Source organism: Bufo gargarizans, chromosome 3 (assembly GCF_014858855.1).
Source record: "Bufo gargarizans isolate SCDJY-AF-19 chromosome 3, ASM1485885v1, whole genome shotgun sequence".
NCBI lineage: Eukaryota > Metazoa > Chordata > Amphibia > Anura > Bufonidae > Bufo > Bufo gargarizans.
Genome location: NC_058082.1, coordinates 481,254,100 through 481,273,768, shown reverse-complemented (window position 1 = coordinate 481,273,768; position 19,669 = coordinate 481,254,100). Strand labels below are relative to the sequence as shown.

General features: G+C 46.3%; 1 protein-coding gene across 2 annotated transcripts in view; it reads left to right on the top strand.

The window, feature by feature from the left end:
• FAM222B (family with sequence similarity 222 member B) overlaps positions 1-19,669 on the top strand; it is a 149,400-nt gene that overhangs the window by 120,194 nt on the left and 9,537 nt on the right. The window contains exons 1-2 of one of the 2 annotated variants that reach the window (XM_044283803.1): positions 10,616-10,738; positions 10,955-11,087. In XM_044283803.1, the coding sequence (XP_044139738.1) occupies positions 11,066-11,087 (22 nt within the window). In that variant the 5' untranslated portion in view covers positions 10,616-10,738; positions 10,955-11,065. Of the gene's footprint in view, positions 1-10,615; positions 10,739-10,954; positions 11,088-19,669 lie in introns of those variants that run through there. The other variant, XM_044283802.1, reaches the window with a different exon arrangement.

Here is a 19,669-nt window from a genome sequence, read left to right as displayed (position 1 = left end):
TGTTATTTTTTTAAAGGGAATTTGTCACAACCATCCCTCGCAGCTCTGGTCATCATATCAATGATGTTTAACCGATGGATCACTTTGATGCAAAATCCCTTTATTCCCCTCGCATGCTGTATGCAAATAGACCGTTTGAAGTTAAGGGGGCAGCGGTCTTGACGCTCAAGCTTGCTGCGCCCCATCCCACTTCTTGATGGACGTATGTAGTACATTGCTTTCTGGTTATTGTTGACCAATGTGTATATTAGATAATTATATGACACTTACTAATATAGCCTTTGTTGAAATTCTGCCCCATTTTCTGTATTTTATAAGGTAGATATGAGGTCTGCTGATGGCGAATCTTGTGACCAGGCAGATCACCTCCATGTGATATCTCCACCATCCTGCACTAAGCTCCAAACAGAACAAGTGCAGATGGCAGGGGCAGTGTACCTGAATGGAGGAGACCTCACATGGTGGTGATCTGCCTGGTCACATGACCCTCCATCTGCAGGCATCTTATGGACAAGACCTCTGTGTGGACAGTACAGTAGACTGTGTACCTTATGAAATATAGAAAACGGTGCAGAATTTCAACAAATGCTATATTAGTGTCATATAATCACCCTATGTATACTTTGGTCAACAATAACCAGAAACTTTCTTTTATATAATTTTTTTACTTTTTTTTTTTTTTTTTACAGGGACTTCTATAATGCATTGTACAGCTTATGTAATACAATGCATATACCTGCTATACTGACAGTCACCATCAGGGTGCACCAGAAAAGTGAAGCCTGATTAAAAACGCTGCAGGCAGTCCTGAGGCCTTCACTAGGTTCCAGGCTGACATGCACATACACCGGCAGCACACAGTCCTACCCTTTCTTAAGCAGTAATAACCTGACCGGGCAGCCAGCTGATTTCTGCTGGTTCATCTAGTATACAATGCATTCAGAAAATCTTCAGACTTTTTCACATTTTATGTTGTGGCCTTGTGCTAAAATAAAAAAAGTCCCGTCCCCCCCATCATGCTGCTCTCAATGCTCCATAATGAGAAAATGAAAACAGAATTATTGAAATCTTTGCTAATTTATTGAAAAGGAAACACAAAAATCTTGCATTGACATAAGTATTCAGACCCTTTAGTCAGCACTTAGTTTAAGCAACTTTGGTAGTGATTACAGCCTTCAGTCTTCTTGGGTATGATGCCACAAGGTTTAGGCTTCTTGCACACGAAAGTTGTTGGGCACTAGCCCATGTGCACACCGCATCACGGATGCGGACCCATTCACTCGAATGGGTCCGCAATCACGGAGATGCGGAATGGAAGCACGGATCGGAACCCCATGGAAGCACTGCGGAGTGCTTCCATGGTGTTTTTGTCCATACCTCCGCACCGCAAAAAAATAGAACTTGTTCTATTTTTTTGCGGTGCGGACGGATCACGAACCCATGCTTCACTGTAGGGATGGTATTGGCTAGTGTACGCTTTCCTCCAAATGTGATGCTTAAAATTCAATCAGACCAAAGAATCTTCATAGTCTGAGAGTCCTTAAGGAGAAGCATCTTTCTGGCCACTCTGACATAAAGCCCCGATTGATGGAGTGCTGCAGTGATGGTTGACCTTCTGGATGCTCAGCTAGAGTGACCGTTGGGTTCTTGGTCACCTGTTACTAAGGCCCTTTTCCCCTGATTACATAGTTTGGAGGGGCATCTGTTCCAAACTTATTCCATTTAAGAATTATGGGGGCCATTGTGCCCTCTGTAGACCACTGTGAACGTTCAGTGTAGCAGAAAAAAAAAATTTGTACCCTTCTCCAGATCTGTGCCTCCATAAAATCCCAGCTATGAGCTCTACAGGCAGCTCTTTCCTCCTCATGGCTTGGTTTTTGCTCTGATATGCAATGTCAGCTGTGAAACATTATATGGGCAGAGGTGAGTCTTTCCAAATCACGTCCAATCAACATGTAGAAACATGTCCAAGATGATCAACAGAAATGGGAGGCCCCTACAGCGAAATTTCAAGTGTCAAAGCAGAGGGTCTGAATCCTGATGTCCATGTGAAATTTTAGTTTTTCCTTTTTAATAAATTTGTAAACATTTCTAAAATTCTGTTTTAAAATGTATTTATATATTTTTTTAATTAAAGGGAGTCTGTCACCACATTTGAGCATATTAGACTGATCAAATAGCGTTATATGTGCCACCGAGAACTTAAAAACGGTACCTTTGTTGTATCTAATGGATTTTTCTTTTAGCCAAAAATGAACTTTTAAGATTCTGTAAATGCGCCCTCTCAAGTGCCCAGGGTGGCGTCTCAATCCTCCGAGCCCCAGGCAGCACCTCCTCAACGGCTCATATAGTCTGCAAAAAAAAAAAAATAACAGAACGGACACGGAAAGAAAATACGTTTGTGTGCATGAGCCTAAGGCTACATGCACACGACCGTATGTGTTTTGCAGTCCGCTAATTGCAGATCCGCGCAAAAAAATAAAATAAAAAAGGATGACATCCGTATGCCATCCTTTTTTTTTTTTTTGCGGTTCCATTGTAACAATGCCTAAAACGGACAAGAATAGGGCATGTTCTATTTTTTTTGCGGGGCTACGGAATAGACATACTGATGCGGGCAGCACAAGGTGTGGTGTCCGCATTTTTTGCGGACCCAGTAAAATAAGTGGGTCCGCATCCTATCCGCAAAAAAAAACGGACTGGACACGGAAACAAACATCGGTTATGTGCATGTAGCCTAACTTGTATTTCCCCAGGATAAATTATCAGTATCCACTCCCACACTGACCTGATGTTGATGACCTATCCTCAGAATAGGCCATCAGTTTGGAGCCTGGAAAACCCATTTGATATTGTATTATGGAGTCAAAAACATAGAGCATATGAAGAGGGGTTGTCCGGTTCAGGTGCGGTTTTAGGCCTCATGCACACGACCGTATGTATGCGGTCCGCAAAAAATACGGATGACGTCCGTGTGCATTTTGTATTTTGCAGAAGGGAACAGCTGGCCTCTAATACAACAGTCTTATCCTTCTCCGTAATGCGGACAATAATAGGACATGTTCTATTTTTTTGCGGAATGAAAATACGGAAACGGAATGCACACGGAGTAACTTCCGTTTTTTGGCGGACCCATTGAATGGATTTTATATAACACGCTGGAGCCTTCCTCTCATTCTACTTTATTTCTACAAGCTGTGGACTGGGTTGTGCTTTCCCTGAGTGAGCTGGTTTTCCACTACTGCCAGTTCTCTCCGTCTCCCTCTCTCTCGATAACATTGGGACTGGGCACACCTCACTGATAAGGGGAGCAGTAATGCCCATTTATTCTAATATTTCCAACAGGAATAAGAGAGGAACAGCACAACAGTTCCAAAAGAAAACACTACAGAATTTATAGAAGTAATCCCATGATTGATGTAAAAAAAATTAAAATCAGACGACATATAGTAGGCGACAATCTTTCTAACAAAGCTAGAACCGGCCCTGTAAGTAATATGTATCTAGAGTGCCCCCCATTTATTTCTCTGCTAGATTCTCTTCAAACGAACAGCTCAGGGATGTGTTTTTTTTCTGCTGCAGCTCTGTCTATCACTAGGGATGAGTGAAGTTTGGCGTACAGGATTCGGGTTATCTACGAATTCAGTTATGGATTCCGCTACCACGGACCACAACTTATGGTCCGTGATGGCGGAATCCATAATGGAATTCTTAGGTAACCCGAACCTTGTACGCTGAACTTGAAAACACAAGTTAGTTCATACCTATCTATTAAATCTCAGGGGACATGTCCTTTCCGTCCCTATCGCAGCTCAGAGGCGTGTTCTTTCTGCTGCAGCTCTCTCCTGTAACAGTAGATATGGCTGGTGTCAGTTGAAGGATGGAAATGAGCATGTGCGACCATGTTCATCCAGCTCCGTAGGTGCAGATTACTGTGCAGATTAAACACCAGGGGGCGCCATTGTAATGAAGTAAAGAGAATATCTCGCAAATGGAGCATTTTTGTAACGGGAAGTAAATTGCAAAAGTAACTAGTTTTTCATGCTGAATTATATTAAAATAACTTTTCATGGTGGCACGAGCCCTTCAATATTAAAACAGCACTTTAATAAAATGAATTACCCCCTCGTTGTGGTTCATTTTGATAAACTAGGAAAATAACTGAGAGACTCGTCCAGTAACCAGAGATGAATTAAAAGCTGTAAACCGGCATCCGGATTCTTGCGGCGCCTGCATGAGACCGGGGCTCCCTATGGGAGGAACACACTTTTGATGAGTGAAAGGCAAAAATGAATGTGACAGTTCTGCCGTCATCCTGGGAACAGAATCTGCAAATGTGTGATAAATGATTTGTTTCCTCATTATCGGCCCTGGTTTGGCAGAGCGGCTGTGCTGCAGTCACCCACCGACAACTGAGCTCCTCTGCAACCCCTGGACTGTCAGCGCCTGTCACGTGTGCATCTCCCTGGCAGCGAAAGGGTCGGGAGCAGAGGCCCAAATTGTATTGTCAGTTGCCATTTCCAATAGGAGGACGCTGGGAAAATTTGCGTGTGGAATTCATTCCCTTCATTTGTATTCATGGGCTTCTGAAAGGCTTGTTTGAATTGTAAATGGTGAGGTCACAGGACGTCTCTCCTAATGTATTTCAGATAAGCTTTGAAGGTTGGAAGCCAGTATTGTGACTCTGCTCCTTTTTTTTTTTTTTTTTAAAGGCCTTTGAAAACTCTGCTTATTGCAGGCTGTGAGAAATTGCAGGTTTGGCTTTTATGGGACCGCAGCTCAAAGGCTTTCCTTCAGTAATGTAATGTAGATTACCATTTTCCTTCTGATGGCGTATCATGCCAAGGCTATTTCATGTCTTTCTTTCCTCGCCCGCCAGGTACGGAGCAGGTTGTGTCAAGGCCTCTCTCTAGTTTTGCACATAGGAGGATAGCAGACCTTGGCGCAACCATTTTCATCTGCAAGTCTCAACAGTCTGCTAATAAATTTCAAGTGGCGGGCTTAGGAAGTAAATTCTGTATGCATGAAGAAGGCGCTGAGCGGCACCACCAACAGGTTATTTTCTGATTTGTTTCGCTTGAGCAATTAATTTGTTTTTAGATTCAGAGAAATAACATTTACAGATCACTCAAACCTTGAAATATGCAGTACGTCCTGCGGCTGGCAGGGAGGTGGTGGCTGTAGGTGGCACTGTATGACTATTTCAGAAGCAGTGGATACAAAAGGCAAAAAACTAGATAAACGATGAAATAAAAGGAGCACTGTAGCATACCTGTACGTTTGACACTGTGTGCGTTTCTTTAAAGCTTATCAGTTTAAAAACTAAAAAGTTAGCATAATGGCTGTGCTTCTTTGTACAATCATAACTGTGAAGGAATGGGCTTCCCTAATATAGTTTTCAGCCTAATTATACTTTTCAGCTGCACAGCTAGATGCATTTCTCTCACAAGCAGGGGGCATATCCCTTCTGTGGAATCTGTCAGTACTGTACTGCAGTGACCTTACTTCCCACTATGTTTGTTTTCAGCTCCATTGCTCACAGAACGGATGATGAGGGATAAATTGTACTCGCTGAAAGGCAGGATGCAGTTTTATCACGTTTAGAATCTCGGCCTTAGCACTTTGGCTACTTCTCTACAGCTAGGAAGGTTCCCTTCTCCATGGACCCTGTGCAGCTGATCCGCCCTTTTGGTTAATTTTTATCACCCAACTGCATGTGGCCAGCTGCTGGGGGACCCCTAATCTATGAGGCCCTGAGCATTTACTTGGTTTGTGTGTTGTGTTTGGGTCTGTGACTGTCACTCTTATTGGATTTCTGTGGGTGTCACTGGAAGTATATTGTGGTCCCTGTGACTGTCACTCTTATTGGGCTCCTCTGGCAGGTGCTTTACATTATCACTGTGGTAAAATTGTGTTACATTTTATTAACAATCATTGTGTCTTTTACTAATTTCTTCCACATACTGGACAACTGGATACACCTGGACTATGATGATATAATGATCATGTGTGATTTACAGTCGCCATGTGGCCCAGATGTTATTGGTACCTTGGTACTAGAGAGAATTTCCTTTCTCTCAAAAAGTCTCCATATTGGAGTATATACAGCTGAAGCACATATAGTGCTGTGCTATATGAATTAACCCCTATTTTAGTATAAATCCTCATGGTATTAGGCCTCATGCACACAGCTGTATCGCTGGTTGTCACGGATGGTGTTGCAGAAAACTAGACGATACAAATAAAGATCCGACTGACTTGATCCCAAACTAAGGAACATAAGGGTGAGCCCTATAAAAGCCATAGAGCTCTCCCTAACTGCTCAGCCAATGCAAAGATCTTTACGATAGATAATTGCATGCCCTCGTACATAGACTGTGTGACACCTGAGAACCCTATAATAGTGAGGGGACTCGACCACCGGCTCCCTACACTAAATACGGAGGGAGTCGGGGTCACCTAGGATCAAGCCAACAGGAAAACACAAATAAAGGAACAGCAGTTGCAGCATCTAGCAGTGACCACAATCCAGGAAGTTGTATAAACCGCAAAGTGATGCAGTATGGGAGGGAATATAAAGGGATGCAATCATTGCAACTAGATGACAGCTGAGAGAGGGAAACGAGATGACAAAATGAAACCAAAACAAAAGAACCTCAAGCAAAAGGTACTGAAGAACGTCTGTCAGAGCTTCTCAGAGATCTGGCGGTGACAGTGGTCCTCAAAACACGGGTACTGACCGTATGCGTCCCGCATGTTCCCTTTTGCATGTTCCATCGTATTGTAAAAATGCCTATTCTTGTCCATAAAACGGACAAGATGTGAACATGTTATGTTGTACAGACGCACAGATGTGGACAGCACACATATGACATCCTTGTGCTGACCGCATTTTTTTTTGCAGCCACATAGAAATAATGGGTCTGCGTGAAATCCACGTATCAGACACGAACAGAAAATAGGTCATGGTCATAAGGCCTTACACAGTGATCTCCTGCCTGTGTGTCGGTGACATCTGACAACAAGCTCCATGCTATTTTCACCTGCTGACCTCGGACTCTTGTAATGCACATTAATGAACACTGCTGACCAGGTTGTCTGCAGGTGGATATTCAGCATAAAAAAGGGTCCATTCACACGTCCGTAGTGTAGTGCGCATCCGCAATACACCCGGCCGGCACCCCAATAGAATCTGTCCTATTCTTGTTCGCAATTGCGGACAAGAATGGGACATGTTCTATTTTTTTTCCCCCGGAGCCGCAGACCGGAAGATCAGGGACGCGCTCTGGAAATGCAGATGCGTACAGCACACGGCGTGCTGTCCGCATCCATTCTTGCCCCATAGAGAATGATTGGGTCCGCAACCATTCCGCAGAATTTCTACGGACGTATGAATGGACCCTAATCCCGATTTTTAGTCATCCGCTTTAAAATGTTACAGATGCATGGAGAGATAAATGATGAGAGCAACCAACATTAATGGTGCCTACATAAAACGTATTGTTAAAGGTACCTGGAAAGCCTGCTAAAACTGCAGCATGTGAATGGTGGCTTCACTCTAATGAAGATGATCATAAGGTCTTAAAGGTGGTCACATTTCAGTGGCTGTGCTTATGGAAACCACAGAGTGAGCTGGCGCCCCACTGTTTCCGTAACTCCCATGGTAGTGAATGGGAAACATAAAAAAAATAGAATGTGTCGGCAGATGAGAACCATTTGGCCCATCTAGTCTGCCCCATATACTGAAGTCTGCCCAATATACTGAGTCTGCCCACGCAACAGAACAAGCTATGCTGCCTTCTAATCCTGGCCAACTGGGGTCGGCACTTAGATCCCTTTAACAGTCCTAAATCTACTTTTAAAGGGAAAAAAATCTAATTAGGAGGGGTTCTCTGGGATTTTTCTTTATTGATGGGTCCATTCTAAATCTGATCAGTGGTCTGACACCCAGCACTCCCACTGATCAGCTGTTCGGAAGTAGCTTTGGCGCGGGAACTACACATCTCTGTCCATTGTGTGGAGGACGGAGCTGGTTACTGCAGCTCGGCTCCCAGTCATTTCACGATGAGTGGTGACCAGCTCCGTCCACCACACAATGGACAGAGATGTGTAGATCCGGCGCCAAGGTGCGGGGTGCTGATCTGAGAGTGATAGCCTTTCTAATCCTGGTCTGGTCCGCTATTTAGCGGTGTATATATATCCTATTAGGGATATTAGACGGGGGGCACCCTGTGCTGGATCTCCATCTCTTGGTTACAGTGCAGAGCAGGTACAAGCAGTTTTTTTAATCGTATATATTTGCTTATTATTTTATTTGCACTGAAGCAAAAGAAAGATGGAGGAGCGAGAATTAGGATCTGATAACTGCCAAATAACAAGCAATAGCAGTACTGTCCGTTATTGACTATGGATTGTAACTGTGGAAGCTTCTCACTGGGTATAAGCAGTCAGTCACAGTGGAGGAAATAATGCTGCTATATGGCAGTTGCTCATTGATGATTGCTAGAGATGAGCGAATTTCAGGTTACGAAATTCTTTCACGCTTTGCTTACTGGTAAAAGGTGAATTGCGTTATGGATTCCGTTACCACTGGCCATAAGGCAATTCTATGATGGGAGGCATTCCGTCATACTAGAAGTCTATGGGCTGCAAAACTGACCCGTCCTGTTTCCGTTATGCAGGAGAGGACTCCCCTCCATAACGGAAACAGGACGGATCTGTTATGTAGGCCGTAGACTTCTATTATGATAGAATGCCTCCCGTCATAGAATTGCGTTATGGATTCCGCTAAAACGAATCCATATCGCAATTCACCTTTTACCAGTGAACGAATGTCAAAATATGAAATTCGCTCATCTCTAATGATTGCTTCTAGAAACACATGGCATATACACACAAAGGGGTAGTCTCATCTTAGACATAGGTGCAGGGGTCCCATTATAACAGCGATATGCCACAAATTTCCAAAGTGAAAGGAGGGCATCCGCAGCTACCGCCATACATTACTATGCGACTGCCGATAACAGGCGAGCGCCGGCTTGGCTATCTCCGGTAGTTCTATAGAAATTAATAGAGCAGTGTCTAAACTTGCTGCACCATTAAAATCGCCATTTTTCAGAACTCCCATAAAAATGAATGGAGAGCATTCTGTGCATGCGTGGTGCACTTTCCTTAAATTTTTGGGGCCCATTCTGGAGATCTGTGCAGTTCTCAGAGGTGGGACCTGAACCTATCTGATTTTGAAGGCATATCCGATCTAGCGCAGGGCACTGGAGCGCATCGGAGCATGAGATGCTCCGATGCTAGGCTCAGGGGGGCTGCCGGGGTGAAAATAAGGGTATGTCCGGGTTCAGCTCTGAACCTGGACAACCCCTTTAAGATTGTGGTAATGAGGCCTTAGGTCTCATGCACACGACTGTATGTATTTTGCGGCTTGCAAAAAAATTCGGATGACATCCGTGTGCATTCTGTATTTTGCAGAACGGAACAGCTGGCCCTTAGGGTCCATTCACATGTCCGCATCCGTTCTGCAATTCTGTGGAACGGGTGTGGACCCATTTATTCTTTATGGGGCGGGAATGGATGCGGACAGCACACAGTGTCCTGTCCGTATCTGCATTTCCGGACTGCTGCCCACGATCTTACGGTCCGCGGTTCTGGAAAAAAAATAAAACATGTCCTATTCTTGTCTGCAATTGCAGACAACAATAGGCAGTTTTATGGGGGTGCCGGACGGGTGTATTGCGGATCTGCAATGCACTGCGAACATGTGAATGGACCCCTGGTCTAGCCCTATCCGTGTCTGTAGTGCGGAAAATAATAAAATAACATCCTATTTTTTTTGAGGAACAGAAACGGACTGCACACGGAGTCACTTCAGGTTTTCTTTTTGCGGACCCATTGAAGTGAATGGTTACATATACGCAAAAAAAAAAAAAAAAAAAAAAAAAAAAAAAGGAACGGACAAGGAAAGAAAATACGTTTGTGTGTATGAGCCCAGTCTGTGATCGGCCCAGAATAACTTTAGACTTAAACCTTCCTTATTACAGCAATATTATTATATCCTACATCTGTCAGTGCCTCACCATTTTCAAGACCTCTGCTACCTGTCACCATGCTTCAGTATCAACGCTTCATCCCTAGTGATGACCTGAACATTGTACTTGTCAGTGTCACCAGGTTTACTCAGAGACGGGACTAATAAAATGGCTGCCGTGTATTATGTTGTGTCAATGAGTTGAGGAAAACCTTGTCTAAGTGTCAGTAGCAGTACACTGAAGAACACCACAGCCTCTCCTCAGAGCAAGGTGGCTGATAACAGGGCACAATAGCTTACAGCTGCGGACAGAACAGGAACCGGTTTATTCAGTGGCTAAGACTGTGTTCAGATACGAGTGCGGTAACTTATGAGCCGCATAGGGGAGGGAGGAAGGGACGCTTCAGCTGCTGTGAAAGTGCACAGCCCCTGAGACCGGCACGTCCATAACAGCTGAAGCCGCCGAACTCCTCCCTCTCCCCGAAATGGCGGTGGGCGGGAGAGCGCCTCAATTTGGGTTGCGCGTGACGGCATGACGCAGCGCGTCGGTGCGTGCTGACGTCACCGGTGCCGGGCGGACCAATGGGGAGAGTTCAGCCCCTTCTCTCAGTGCCTGCTGATTCACCAAATAGTAATCGGCAAATCAGCAGGCACTAGGAGGACGGGGCTGATCTCTGCCATTGATCATCCGATCCAGCCCTGGTGAGTGAGCGCAGCCTCCGCCGCGGCCTTGCCGCCTCCCCTCCTTCCTCTCACCGGCAGCTCGTGTGCTCGGGGTGTCCTCATTGTTCCCCCGGTGCTGGTTGGGTGGGCCCGGACGCACATTGGCTGCAGCGCGGCCCTCCTGTGGCTACGCCCCGCAGTGTGTCTAGTGCTGCTGCCCCCGGTCTGACCTGTGCTTTCTCTCTCCATGTACAGTGCGAGGCGGAGTGCGGTGACCCCCCCCATGCGGCGTTAGTGCGGCTCTGCCATGCTGGCCTGTTAGCCAGGACCAGGGACCTCGCCTTCCAGCTTCTCCCTCAGCTGCAGATGAACACTGGACTTCAGAAATGTAAGTGCTCCGGGGGAGGCATTGTCCTCCATGTCTCCTTCCCTGCTGATGTGTGTGACCACAAGAACATGTCCTCCCCCCAGGGTAATAAGGGCTCGGATTCATACCCAATATGGCGGAGGCGCTGTACTCCCTGTGACCGTGGGTACAGCATGGATTCACATCAGTCATTGTGTGCCCGCCTCGGCAGATGGGCCGGGGATCCCGCTCAGATTAGTTGGTGAGCTATACATCAATGTCAGACAGGTGTGGGACCCGCTCCTGTCTTCAGAAGGGCGCCCCGAAAGTGAAGGTGCGTGCGCCATCAACTCCACTCGCTAAATGAGCTCTAAACATAGCCAAGCGAGCATGCTCTGCTGTTTTTGGAAGTCCCACCGCGTGTGATTGGATGGCGCACGTGCCAGCCGCTGCCCTTTACCGCAATGGGGCTGCCAGAAATAGCCAAGCCAAGTAATTTTGGAACTCCCATAGCGGTGAGAGTGGCTGCACTCCCTTTCCTTTGGGGTGCCTGTTCTCAGAGATGGGTGCGGGTCCCTTTATCGGACATTGATGGCCCATCCCAGTGATATCACCAATGTATGAAATGAGACGGGGGGGGCTGACAGTCATAGTCCTGGCTGTGACGATCTTGTGGGGGCACAAGATACCGCCCAGAACAGCCACAGTCCACTAGCTGCCTCTCGCTGGAAGAAAATGAAACCAGCTTAAAGGGGTTGTCCATAAGATGGGAAAGAGTCTGATTACTAGGACCCCTCGAATGTGATCACAAGAATGGAGGTCCCTTCTGAGTCTGTGGGTTGGATGGAGACAGTAGAGTACAGCGCCTACAGGTGGAGGTTGATGCTAACTGATGCAGCGGTAACCTGGTGTAGTTGCCTGTAGCCACCCATCAGATTAAGCCTTTCATTTGCTAACGGAGCTCTGAAAAATGCAAGGTGCAATCTGATTGGTTGCTATGGACGGGCAGGCCAGTTTTTCCTTGCATCAGTTTGGATGAATCTTCTTCCACTATCCCCATCAGTTCTAAACTTTGTGCACCGCTTCATTTATTTGGGGGCATAGGACCTCCGTTCAGGGGAGGCGGGGGGTTCCCAGCGATCATACCCATCACCTGTCTCAAGACCATTCCTATTCTGCCCGTTGTAGCCGAGCACTAGGCTTGCTTCATGCATTGCATTGGTGATTGTATTTTACATGTGAAAAAAAACTAAAACTTGAGGTCAGTTACCACAATGGGGCAATTGTGTAAAAATGCACTTTTTTTGTTAATTTATAATATATTTTTTTTATTGCAACATGACTGTGTTCCATCTTCATTACTGGAACCCAAATCCTCCTCATACAGTGTGGCGATGCTCATAGTCTACTCCTCAGCATGTAATACATTGTAATAATGTCCTAACCTTTCTTCTAGGACTGTGCGTTCACAGCAGCTCTTCCCAAGGATTTCCAATTATTCCTCTGCTCTTCACACCAAGCCGTAGAATTGGACGCTTTATGGTCACCATAAGGCTCCCTGCGTGTGGCCATTTTATGGCCCCTGGGAGTAAGCCATACATCCCTTTCTCTGAGCGTCTGTGCTTTGCTCTACACGTATGGCCTTAACAAACGTTGTGACCACCTTGTGGCATCAGGAGTGGACACCACACATTTGTGAAAGAGGGCAACTAGTTTAAATACACTATGGACAGTGACAGCGGGCATATTCATTGGATAGCGGTCTGCCAACCACTATCTCTCAACTCCTTAGTTGACAGTGACAGTGGGCATATCTCCCAAGAGAACTGAAGGATCGGGCGAAATGTTCACTTTGCCCGTTCCTCCTTTCCGCCGACATCTGTCAAGGGAGAGTTGGGTGCTCCCCACACCAGACTGTTAGCCGAACCCGCCCTACTCTAATATATATGGGGAGGGGGACTGACAGTGAGATGGTTAGGTTTGCAGTGAATGCTATAGATTGGGTAACACCTTTGACGTTGATTTATGGCACTAATACTGCATTCAATGTATTAAATTAACCCATTAATCCTCCCTCCTGGTGAGAACACACGGGCAGGGCCGTAAGAAGCCACAGTGCTGCAGGGGTCCTTTCACAGTCCTCACTATGGGATCCCCCCCCCCCCCCCCCCTTTGTGGAAGCCATTTTGTTTTATAAAATATGGAATATTCTCTCCTCCAGACCAGGTGTGAGCAGACGGCTCGGTCTCTGGGGGTGCTGTCGGCACACCTGTTCCCTCCAGGGCGGTAGTCTGGTGGCTGATATGTGACACCAGGATGTTGCAGGCTTCATCACGTTCTGATAATGCCAGTCCTAACCACGTCGGCCCAGTCACCATGATTCTGCTGGAGCTTGGCGAACCGCAGTGTCTCCGGCTCAGGGCGTGAAATTGACGCACAGATAGTGAACATCCCCACCCCTCAATGCGCTCCTTGGAGACTTGTGGCCACTGTACAGTCTTTCTAGCCTTCTTGAATTGGGCTTTTTGTCAGTGCAGGCCCCAGGAGACCACCTACCCTTACATTCCTCTGGGAGAGCGATACTTAAAATGCAAGCAGTGTTTGCGGCTGGGTTTGCTATCTGCGTGTCCCCTTTGTGCGGGGATTGCTGTGATAATGCTGCTGCCAGCCCTCACCACCCTCTCTAGTTACTGAAGAAGTGCATGGAAGCTGCCAAGCGGAAGGAGGTTAGGCAATTAGGTTTCCTTATGAGTCCTTTAATTGTGTCTTTGAATACGGCTGTATTGTGTTTACAGCTGAGCCGATGAATCACGAACGTGTCATGGCTGCCACATTTTCTCTAAGGTGCAGGGTTCGGTGTACGCAGTGAATTATATTAGACGGTTTATGTTTAGACTAAGTCTTTTGTGTTCTTCACACCATCGTTAAATCGCAAGTCCAAACTAAAAATACCAGACGTGCTCCAGCTCTGTAAAGCACCTGACGTGCCCGTCAGTCCCCACATCGGGGACTGTGCAACTGGCGCCGATCTCCATATCTCGTGCTTTTAGTTTGGACTTGCTGCCGGCAATGAAAGCTTCCCACCTGAGCAAGTGATGGCTTACCATCAGGTTCATGACCTTCACCGATCATGGGAATGAAGGGCCATCTAAATGGCCGGCGGTGCTTTATGGGACCTGACTGTCCTTTTTATACCAGTCTCTGCACCTGTAAAGATCCGACTTGTTGGATTAGCTTTTACGGAGACATCTGCCGCCGGCCAACATAGGTGACGCTTATTAAGAGTCATGGCATACGGTGACGGTCCTGTGTGCATCAAACGGGGGTCGGTAGAGTTATGTGCAAAATTATAGCAACTGAGAAAAAGCTCATTTATTTCCATATACACGGGGGTCCTGCACAGTCAATTCCAAATGATAACATGGACATAATATACATTTTTAAACTGAAAATAAAGGAATAATGGGCCGTTCAAAACAATAGCAGTATTTGCATTTTCAGTTCTAATCTGGAATATTTCCACTAAACTGAAATTTGTTTCTGGATTTAGCTTTTCTGTTAATTACAGAACTAGTATTTAGTTGATTAACCTTCACTTCGGTGTGGTACCGAGTCAACTAACATCTGACACCTGCGAATAGATGTTAAAGCCCAAGGTGACGGGACTACATTCCACGGTTACGTTCTTGGGTTTGGCATCAAAAACTGCATTTTGGAAGTCACTCCACATATTCTCAATCGGGTTGAGGTCTGGGGTTTGGCCTGGAACCAGGGTGTTGCCCGCTTGCTGGTTTTTGGGGTCGTTGTCCTGCTGAAACGCCCATTTCAAGGGCATTTCTTCAGCATAAGGGAACATGACCTCTTCCAGTATTGATAGGTTCAGACTGGTCCATGGTGACTCATCTCAGGTTAATTTGCATATGTATCAAATGGTGTTTTTTTTTTTTTTGTAATTTTTTTACACAATAAAAGCACACAGAGCTATGGGGACTAGGTATTGCGGATGTGCTAGCGGCCATCTAGCAACCGATGTCCTCAGCTCTATACACAAAATCCAGACTGCTATTATTTTGCACATAACTATCTATAGGTACTGACGTGTTCACTAAGGGTGTCCGTACACATAAGACAGATGTTTCCCTCGGCTTGCCCAAGCATGCGTGTGTTATGAATAGGTTGCCTGGCTGTGGCTTATTTCCCCTGTGAACAAAAAATCCAGCATGTCGAAATACAACAACTCAACCCTTATTGCCACCAACACCTGCCATTGGTAAGGTCTGGACACCTCCATGTACATCGGATGCCGAGAGAAGAAGCAGCAGGAAAATCCAGTGATTTCCCACCCAGTGCACAGCAACGTTTCTGTCCCTCTGTGGAACCATTTTCAGTTTTCCATTCAGGGACAGAAACTTTGCTGTGCATTAGGTGGGAAATCGCTGGATTCTTTTTAAAATAATTTTAGTGCTGCTTCTTTTGGGATTTGTGTTGGGCCTCTTGTACACGAACGTTCCGTTCCGTGCATTGGGGACCGCAATTGCATGGGCAACGTCCATGCAGCGGCCGGGATGGATCGAGGCCAATTCAACCTGAATGGGTCCGTGATCAAGTTCTATTTTATTTATTTTAATTTATTTTTTGCTGTGCGGAGGCATTGGCAGACACACCACAGAAGCACTCCTCCGTGAGGTTCCGATCCGTGCTTCCGTTCCGCATCTCCGTGATTGCATATCCGTTCAAGTGCATGGGTCCGCATCCATGATGCGGAGTGCACACTGGCGGTTGCCCGTGTATTGCAGACCCGCCGTATGCGTGCCGTAATATGGCCACGGGCACACAACGTTTGTGTGCAAGAGGCCTTAATGAAAGTTTTTGGAGTCTTGAGGCTTGCACCAAACTATATTGTCTTTGGCTGTGCTGCTGTTCTGTGGATATTGCTCATGTATACAGGGTGGCCCACGAAAAAGTAGCCTCCCTCCAGCGATAGTTTGACAAGATGAACGAGCAAGTGGATTTTTATTAAAAAAAAATTAATTACCCACAAGTCACCAAAGATACTGAAAGTGCATAATCTTTGGGCATGTGAGATTGTTGGCTTATTACTAGGGTATACTATCGGTGTTAGGCTACTTTCACACTAGCGTTCGGGCGGATCCGTTCTGAACGGATCCGCCCATAATAATGCAGACGGAGGCTCCGTTCAGAACGGATCCGTCTGCATTATATTAGCTAAAAAAAGCTAAGTGTGAAAATAGCCTGGGACGGATCCGTCCAGACTTTCAATGTAAAGTCAATGGGGGACGGATCCGCTTGAAGATTGAGCCACATTGTGGCATCTTCAAACGGATCCGTCCCCATTGACTTACATTGTAAGTCTGGACGGATCCGCACGGCCAGGCGGACACCCGAACGCTGCAAGCAGCGTTCAGCTGTCCGCCTGTCCGTGCGGAGGCGAGCGGAGCGGAGGCTGAACGCCGCCAGACTGATGCAGTCTGAGCGGATCCGCCTCCATTCAGACTGCATCAGGGCTGGACGGCTGCGTTCGGGTCCGCTCGTGAGCTCCTTCAAACGGAGCTCACGAACGGAAACCCGAACGCTAGTGTGAAAGCAGCCTTAGATAAGTGCATGTCCCACCTCTAGGACCTGCTCCTGTCTCCAGAATGGGGGGCCCCCATAAAGTGATGGCACACTGCTCATGCGTGGCCTGCTCTCCATTCCCTGCTATGGGACTACCGGCCGTAGCTTAGGCCACGGATGCCCAACCTGTGACCCTCCAGCTGTTGCAAAACTATGACTCCCAGCATGCCTGGACAGCTTACAGCTATCGGGGCATGTTGGGAGTTGTAGTTTTTCAACAGATTGGGCTTAGGCAGTGCACCGCTATTTTTGGAACTCTCATAGTGGTGAATGGAGAGTGGCTGCTGTCCCTTCACTTCAGGGGACCCTTTCTGGAGATAGGTGCAAGGCCCACCTCTGGGATTCGCTCCTAACTGGCATTGATGGCATACACTAAAGCTGGCCATCGGTGTGCACCATTTTCACTTTTCCTCCCCTCGTTGCAGTACTGATTAGTAGTCTGATGTTTAGTGCATCATACACCTCCTAGCAAGGCGCTGAATGATGGGGAGCATCAATTAATATGTGAAGCCACCCCGATGCAGTGTATTTACAGAGCTCACATATAGAACGGTTATCCTCAGTCTTCACTGGAGCTACATGCATACTCGTCTCCTCCATTATTTTTTTTATGATCTAGGCTAAAACTTTCTAGTTTGCCGGTTCAACCTCTTAATTAAAATATTTACCTAGTAACATGGTATGTAAGGCCGAAAAGACATTTGTCCATCCAGTTCTGCCTTTTATCCGGCAAGTTAGGGGCTTCTTCCTCTTTTTGGTGCATTCTTGTCCAAACGGTTCAAATGTCTGATGGAGCCTGTGGTAATTGTGCTGCTGCTTCACATAATCTGCATTCAAAGGATTACCAATTCTGTGAAAATGATTTTAATTATAGTTTTATCAAGGCCATTGTCTTGAAGAAAGAGTGCTGACGACTCGCTCGAAGCCTTTAGTGAGGGATGCTTGCGTACAGCTATGGAAATGAAATTGCATCAGTTTTGGGTGCTGGCCGGTATAAGAAGTCTGTTTGTCAGATTTTCACTTTAGTTTCCTCTCTGTTCTTCCTGCGGTAGGTGACTCGAGCGTTACTGCTGATGGGTTACTAGTATGAATTGTCTTCTTTGCGTTCTGACTCTTGTGCCTTCTTCCTAACAGGTCTAGTAACTTGCAGAAATCTGCTTTTCCGATGTGGTGCGATTTCGATGTAGCACACTCGCCTGTCTCCGCTAGCACTTTGTAAGTTCCCTAGTGACCGGTTTTTGTTGTCTTGAGTCCAAGCACTAGAACAAAATGTCTTCCAGTTATCGTCTTGTAGCATTTCACTGTTATTACCTTTGGACCCTTTCGGTCCCAGAAATGATAAAGAGCACATTAGTTGGGATCCAAAAACTTGTATCCAGCCTAATAGTGCTTTTATGATGAAGGGCATGCGCAGTGGAATATGTAATTGTTCTCCATCGTGAGCAGCAGAGTTACATGTGTGTTTGCTGCTGCAGGTGTAGTTCAGCTAATTAGGGGACCAGAGGAGCGCCCCGTAATTTGCTCTTTTTGCTTAATTTGTTACGTCTTTACTTTGCTCATATTGTCTCCCTCCTAGTCTGGTTTCACACGGCTGTGTGTTGGTCCATGAGATGCAGTCTGTAATGGCTGCATTTCCCGGATCGACCGCAGCTCATGTGAGCCGAACGCACAGCGTCATAGATAACTTCTATGCTGTGAGTTTGTCTCGATCCAGGAAATGCAGCCGTCGCTGCAAATGATGGAGTGCATTTCATAAACCACGCACAGCCGTGTGAACGTAGCTTTTACAGGAATCTGTCACTATGAAAATGCAGTTCAATTTGCACACAGGAGGAGCTGAGCCGATTGATCTTAGGCCTTTTTCACACGGGCGTCACAGGTGATGACCGGATGCATTCAGGGTGCATTGCGGGTAGGCAATTTTGTCTGTGATTGTGTTCAGTTTTTTCCGCGTGAGTGCAATGCATTTTGCGCTCGTGTGAGAAACTGAATGTGGTACCCAGAACCGAACCCGGACTTCTTTGCTGAAATTCAAGTTTGGTGTGCTGTAGATTTTATTATTTTCATTATACTGTAGAATTCTCGCCCGTGTGAAAGGGGCCTTATCATTTTATGGATAAGGCACAGTAAAACTTGCAGTTCTTTTAAACCTCTGCTCTTTCTATGGTTGAGTCATGTGGGCAGACCTGCTCAGTGATTGATGGCTAACTCTGCATGGCTAAGCATAGCGAGCTGGCAGTCGGTAAGTAGGCCCTCACATTTGTACCTACGACACTGGCTGTGCGCTTGGCAGCTGAAGGCATCGGTGTTGGTCCAATGTTTAGATCTGCCCGCATTGCTGAGAAAAATTATTAGATATATTAAAAAGTATTAATATATGCAAAATATCCCCTAGGAGCAACGGGGGTGTTGCCATTACACCTAGAGGCTCTGCTCTCTCTGCAACTGCCGTGCCCCCTCCACTTTGATATGGCCAGGCGTGATGTTGTTTTCACTGCCTGGCCCTGTGAAAGTGCAAAGGGCATGGACCCCCACCGACCAGAGCACAGGTCATCAGTATTTAAATATCTGAAAACCTGCTTTTAAAGCGATTTTTTAAATGAATAAATAGGTTCTACTGAATCTTTTCCCATAAAACTATATATCAATCTGCTCAGCGACTCCTGCCCTATAACATGCTACCTGCAGATTGCACTGCGATTGTATGGGGACTGGTTTCCTTTTAAAGGATTCTTCCAATCTAAGCGTTAGGACATATTGCTATAAGGTGTAACATACTTTGATCTGTGGGTTTTTATCTCTGGGGCACCCACCTGTTCTGAAAATGAGGGGTCCACAGTGCCCTCTATGTCTCCTGCACATCAGTGCTCCCAGTCGCACGCTGCGCAGGTAGCGGCAGCACAGTGTTGGGACTGTCGTAGCGCGTTATGGGAGCATTGACCTGCAGTGAAAACAGAATGAGGAAAAGGGCATCGTTTAACACGGCGGGC